At 53.0% G+C, this 6,221-nt stretch overlaps 1 protein-coding gene across 2 annotated transcripts; it reads left to right on the forward strand.

Annotated features, from left to right (window-relative positions):
- The first annotated feature begins 2,423 nt into the window (after positions 1-2,423).
- On the forward strand, positions 2,424-5,941 carry LOC124226057 (class I histocompatibility antigen, Gogo-B*0101 alpha chain-like). Of its 2 annotated transcripts, none has more exons than XR_006885192.1 (8): positions 2,424-2,584; positions 2,897-3,166; positions 3,396-3,671; positions 4,291-4,566; positions 4,690-4,802; positions 5,247-5,279; positions 5,424-5,463; positions 5,629-5,941. XR_006885192.1 is itself a non-coding variant. In XM_046638858.1 (8 exons), exons 1-8 carry the CDS (start codon positions 2,512-2,514, stop codon positions 5,735-5,737), a joined length of 1,191 nt encoding a protein of 396 aa, XP_046494814.1. In that variant the 5' UTR covers positions 2,424-2,511; the 3' UTR covers positions 5,738-5,941. The 2 variants fall into 2 exon arrangements, 1 of the variants encoding a protein (XP_046494814.1); XM_046638858.1 differs by having other exon boundaries at positions 4,291-4,580; positions 4,703-4,802.
- The last annotated feature ends 280 nt before the right edge of the window (positions 5,942-6,221 follow it).

Raw genomic sequence — 6,221 nt, forward strand, 5'->3', positions numbered from 1 at the left:
CCTCACGGACGGTTGTCAAGGAAAGAGGGTCCTCAGGCCTACAACTACAAGAAACCCAATTCTGCTCACAACCTCTGTATAAGCTTAGAAGAGGACCCTGAGCTCAAGATGAGAATGCAGCTTTGTGAAACCCTGAACAGAGAACCCATAGAGACCATGCCTGGATTTCTGACTAAGGAAATGCAAGCAAATGAATGCGTGTTGTTTTGAGTCACTAAGTCGTGGTAATTCGTTATGCAGTAACAGAAAACTAATCCGCGGGCTCATTGTGTAACGGATAAGCATCCAGCATTTTTTTCACGAGAACAGATTTATGAAGTGATATGCTTGCTAGTTGAATGTTATAAAATCACTCCTAACTTTTTTTGTGTTTTCATTTTATGGTTTCTACATAATGAAATTAAATAAAAAAAATCAAATTTCATTCCTTCATCAACAACATCTAATTTGATGCCTACTACATACCAGGAACGGCTGTATATACTGGGCATACAGCTTTGACTTAAACAGCCCAAAGCCCCTGTGCTCATGTGCTTTACATTCTAGAGGCTTCCCAAGAGTGAGACGGAGCCATTGGGGTGTTTTAGTGAAGAAATGACACATCCTGACTCAATTAGCAGGATCACTGACCCCTGTGGGGAGAATAGCCCATGGGTGGCAGGTGAGAGGGTGGGGCTGGTGCCACAATTCAGGAGTGAGAGGGTGGTGGAGACTAAGGGGAGAAGAGGGCCTGAGGGGTGAGAGGACAGAGAGAAGGGCTGGAGGAGCAGGGGTGGGGAGAAGAAGCAGAGGGAAGGAATTCTAAAGCAGTGGAGTCCTCAGATTTAAACATATTGTTTCATGGAACTTTAATACATATATCTACAAGCCTAGCAGGATATTCTTTGCATTTGGTATTTAATTCACTCTGTGGGGCTGCCTAAAAACTAATTGATTCTTTATATTAATCAGTTTAAAAAATAACGTGACTCCATAAAATATGCACATTGCTTAGGTGTGAACAACTCATAAAAACAGGCAATATAGGAGCACTGGAGAAAGGCATTTTAACTGCATTGAAAACCTGTGACTTTGAGGTGATCAATCCACAGTATCAAACTGTGCTTCCATGTACTTCTTTGTACTGAAGATTTGTCAGGGACTCACACAGACACACTCAGGACTATGGAATGAAGATCATTTTTTCAGGTAAATAATCTATAATCAATCTACAAATGAAAATTTGGGTGAGTCTATTATGAGTCAGGTTTGCTGACAATAGTCCATGGCCTTCCTTCTGCAAGGAAGGAAGAGCACCAGAGAAGTGGGGTGTACAGAGTGTTTAAATACTGTCTTGGAACAAAGAGCATACATCACATATGATAGGAATGTCCCTTTCACAGCAGTCACAAGATGCTTTGTGGGCAAGCAGGTTGGTGGGCAGCCAGTCAGTGGTCGCAAGGTGAGCATAGCAGGTCAGTAATTAATCTCTAGTTTCCAGAAAGAGATGCTCATCCTTAAGGAAATGACAATATGGGGGGAAGCTACATTCCTATCTTTAAGGGCGTCATTCTTGCCTTTGGGACATAGTAAATGTTTAAAGCAGATGTACAATGCATGCTCCACAGGCCATGTCAGGCCCTTTTGGAAAAACAAGGTCAGGCTGAATTAGTTTTAAACCAAATGGCTTCCTCATATATTGCAATATATCCTATTTTTTCATTTATTTATGGGTTTTAAAATACAACAACCCGGAGTCACAGATACACTGTCTGGAAAAGTAAAACTCAGGACCTGTGTGAGTCTGATCAAAGTGTCGTTTAGACACTTTTACGATTATGGATTAGATTCTTTTATAGATTAGATTCCCGATGTTCAGAGGTTTTCAAGATTGTGTTACCGATTGTAGTTAGTGAACAAGAAGGAACCTGGTCTCCATGAGAACCTCTGTCTGGTGTTTTCAGGCACATCTTCTCCAGGTTTACAGAGAAAACCCCTGTCCCTCCACCTCCATTCCCGGCGAGCGATCTCTCTGGCATCAAGTTCCCTGGGGCTGAGTTTTCTTTTAGAAGAGTCCAGGGGAAGAGGTCAGGGGTGGGAGGCGGGGAGTCCATTTCAGGGAGAGGGATGCCAGTAAGAGGAGGAGAAGGGGCTGAGCCCAGCCTGGGGGTCTCTCTGGTTTCCTCAGACAGCCCCCGGGCCAGGCAGGACTCAGGGAGACGGTGTGACAGCTCTCGGTGCAGGAGGAGAGGGGTCACGGCAAAGTCCCAGGTCCCTGGACGTGGCTCTCCTGGTCTCAGGTCCGAGGGCGGAGTCTGCAGGTCAGTGCTGGGGAGTCCGCGTCTCCCTGAGTGTCACTTCTCCCTCTCACAACCTGTGTCAGCTCCTCCTGCCTGGAGACTCAAGACGCGGTCCCAGTTCTCACTCCCATTGCGTGTCCGGTGTCTACAGAAGCCAATCAGCGTCTCTGCGTTTCCCGGTTATAAAGTCTGCTCGGATCAGCCAGGACTCAGGTTCTCCCAGACCCCGAGGATGACGGTCACGGCAACTCGAGCCCTCCTGCTGCTCCTGTCAGGGGCTCTGGCCCTGACGGAGACCTGGGCGGGTGAGTGCGGGGTCGGGAGGAAACTGCCAATGCGAGGGGACCCGGCTGGCGGGGCGCAGGATCCCTGGGGAAGCGCGTCTCCACCGCCCCGGCTCAGACTCCCTCCCCTACCTCGTCCCTGCCACGTCCTGACACCTCTCCTTCCCTCTCCAGTCTCCCGCCGCCTCTTCTCACCCACTCGGGTCTCCCGTCGCCCCTTTTCCGTCTCCCGGGCCCCTCGCCCCGACGCCCCTCCAGGCCCCATCACCCTGGGACCCGGGGACCCGCGCCGGGAGGAGGGTCGGCCGGGTCTGAGCCCCTCCCCGCCCCCAGGCTCCCACTCCATGAGTTATTTCTACACCGCCGTGTCCCGGCCCGGCCGCGGGGAGCCCCGCTTCATCGCCGTCGGCTACGTGGACGACACGCAGTTCGTGCGGTTCGACAGCGACGCCGCGAGTCCGAGGATGGAGCCGCGGGCGCCGTGGGTGGAGCAGGAGGGGCCGGAGTATTGGGAGCGGGAGACGCGGACCGCCAAGGACAACGCACAGACTTTCCGAGTGAACCTGAACATCCTGCGCGGCTACTACAACCAGAGCGAGGCCGGTGAGCGACGCGAGCCCGGGTCCAGGTCCCCACCCCCCATCCCCACGGACGGGCCGGGGTCCCCCCGAGTCTCCGGGTCCGAGATTCACCCTGAGGCTGCGGCACCCGCCCGACCCCCGACCCGGGAAGAGCCGGCGGGGACTTTTCCGCGGTTCCATTTTCAATTTAAGTTTAATCTCTGCGGGGGGACGGGGCCGAGTGGTCTGGGCTGACCTCGGGGCGGGGTCAGGGTCTCACACCCTCCAGGACATGTATGGCTGCGACGTGGGGCCGGACGGGCGCCTCCTCCGCGGGTACAGTCAGTACGCCTACGACGGCGCCGATTACATCGCCCTGAACGAGGACCTGCGCTCCTGGACCGCGGCGGACACGGCGGCTCGGATCACCGGGCGCAAGTGGGAGGCGGCCGGAGTGGCGGAGGACTTCAGGAACTACCTGGAGGGCACGTGCGTGGAGTGGCTCCTCAGATACCTGGAGAACGGGAAGGAGACGCTGCAGCGCGCAGGCACGCGGGGCCGCGGGGACTCCTGATCTGGGCTCGGGCTGGGGGCCTCCTACAAGGAGAGGAGGAAAATGGGGTAGACACCTGAATATACCCAGCCTGTGGGTGGGGAGACTGAGTTCGCCTGGGTTTTCAGGTCTAGTACCAGAGAGTGACTCGTCCAGGAGGTCTGCCTTTCAGGGTCAGTTAAGGGATGCACTCTCTCCGGGGATGGAGTGGGATGCCATCCCTGAAATGACTGGTGAGCTGTTCCCTTTGACTCTGGCAGCGGCTGCAGGAACCATGGAGGTTTTCTCTCTTGGGCCTAGTTCTCTGCCCCACACCCAGTGTGCTTGAGGCCTGACTCCATCTTTTCTGACTGACTCCGCGTCCACCCAAGTGAGGACCAGAAATCCCTTTTATCCCCCTCAGAGACCTGCCTCCTACCGTGGGCTGTCTCATCCTGATTCTAGAAATATCCAAAGAATAGCGATTAGTCCGGATGTCTGTGTCCGGGCTAGTGTCTGGGTTTTGTATTCTCTTTTCCGGTTGTCCTGTCCATTCTCAGGATGGTCACATGAGCGCTGCTTCAGTGGCCCAAGACAGATGTAGAGTTCCTGAATTTTCTGATTCTTTTCCTCAGACCCGCCAAAGGCACATGTGACCCACCATCCCATCTCTGACCATGAGGTCACCCTGAGGTGCTGGGCCCTGGGCTTCTACCCTGCGGAGATCACTCTGACCTGGCAGCGTGATGGGGAGGACCTGACCCAGGACACGGAGCTTGTGGAGACCAGGCCTGCAGGGGACGGGACCTTCCAGAAGTGGGCAGCTGTGGTGGTGCCTTCTGGAGAGGAACAGAGATACACGTGCCATGTGCAGCACGAGGGGCTGCCTGAGCCCGTGACCCTGAGATGGGGTAAGGAGGGAGGCGTGGGCTCAGAGCCTCTTCTCAGGGAAATCGGGAGCCCCTCTGGAGACCTTCAGCAGGGTCAGGGCTGAGGCCTGGGGGCAGGGCCCTCACCCTCCCTTCCCTTCCCAGAGCCGCCTCGTAGTACACCATCCTCACTGTGGGCATCATTGCTGGCCTGGGTCTCTTCATGGTCACTGTAACTGTGGTGCTTGGAGCCGTGATCTGGAGGAAGAAGCGCTCAGGTAGGGAAGGGGTGTGGTCTGAGATTTCTTGTCCCACTGGGGGGTTTCAAGCTCAGGTAGAAGTTTATGCTGCCTGTTAATGGCAAGTCTCATCCACAGGCACATGTGCTTTCTTAGTCTGGGGTTCTATTTGCTAACACTTAGTCTCTTTAGTAAAGCACATGTGAAAATGGAGGACAAAGTTATCCCCTTGATGGATCGGGAGATGGAGACCTGATTCCCAGCAGTCACAGGACTGAGGGGAGCTCCCTGCTGAGGACAGACCTCCAGGAGGGTGGTTGGTTCAGTCCCCACGTGTGTACTTTCCTCATGTTTCCTGATCCTGCCCTGGGTTTGTTATCACAGTTCTGGAAACTTCTCTCGGGTACAGGACTTGGGAGTTCCTTTAGGATCTCATGGGCCTGACTGTTCCCTGGCTTCTCACAGGATGTTTCCTTCCCACAGGTGGAAAAGGAGGGAGCTACGCTCAGGCTTCAAGTAAGGATGGAGTAGGGGAGTGATCCCTGAGACCCTTATAGTAGTGTAGATGGGATCCTATGGGGGGAACTCACCCACCTCACAGTCTTTCTTTAGTCTCGTCTCCTGTGGGCTCTGACCGCGTCCTGTTTTGTTCTGCCGCAGGCAGTGACAGTGTCCCGAACTCTGATGTGTCTTACGGCAGGTGAGGCCCTGGAGACCTGCACTGGGGAGGTGTTGGGGCAGAGGGGACAGGACTGGCTTATGGGGATTCTTTGGTTGGGACATTTTGAGCATGCAGTGGGCTTTTCACAGTGTCACCAATTATAGCAACTGACTTAAATTTGTTGGTGATTATTTTCTTCTATAGCATGAGACAGCTGCCTTGTGGGGGACTGAGTGATACAAGATTTCTGCCCGTCCCACCCCCCATTATGACTTCAGGAATCTTTGACCTCTTTTCTGCAAATGGCATCTGAATGTGTCTGCGTTCCTATTAGCATAATGTGAAGTGGTGGGGAGACTGGTCTCCCACCAACCCCTCCCCACACTGCCCTGCGTTCTCTTGCCTGATCGACTTTCCTGTTCCCGCAGAGGTGGGGCTGGGCCGTCTCCATCCCTGTCATAACTTCATTGTGCTGAGCTGTAACTTCTTACTTCCTTATTAAAAATAAGCATCTGGATATGAATTTGTTTTTTCACATTCTTGCCATGAGAGATTGATGGGTTAAGTAAAGGAGAAGATTCCTAAAATTTGAGAGAAGAAATAAAAGGAAGCCCTGAGAACCTTCCAGACACTGATCATTCATTCACCTGATATTAGTTGTGTGCTAGATGTATGATACAATATTTTTGCATCTGGGAAACATCATTGAAGTCAAAACAGACAGAAGTTGCTGGCCTTGTGGAGCCTATGTTATAGGGGGAAGAGACAGACTAATGCCATAAGCTTGGTAAATAGGA

This window comes from Equus quagga, chromosome 15 (genome assembly GCF_021613505.1).
Source record: "Equus quagga isolate Etosha38 chromosome 15, UCLA_HA_Equagga_1.0, whole genome shotgun sequence".
Lineage (NCBI taxonomy): Eukaryota > Metazoa > Chordata > Mammalia > Perissodactyla > Equidae > Equus > Equus quagga.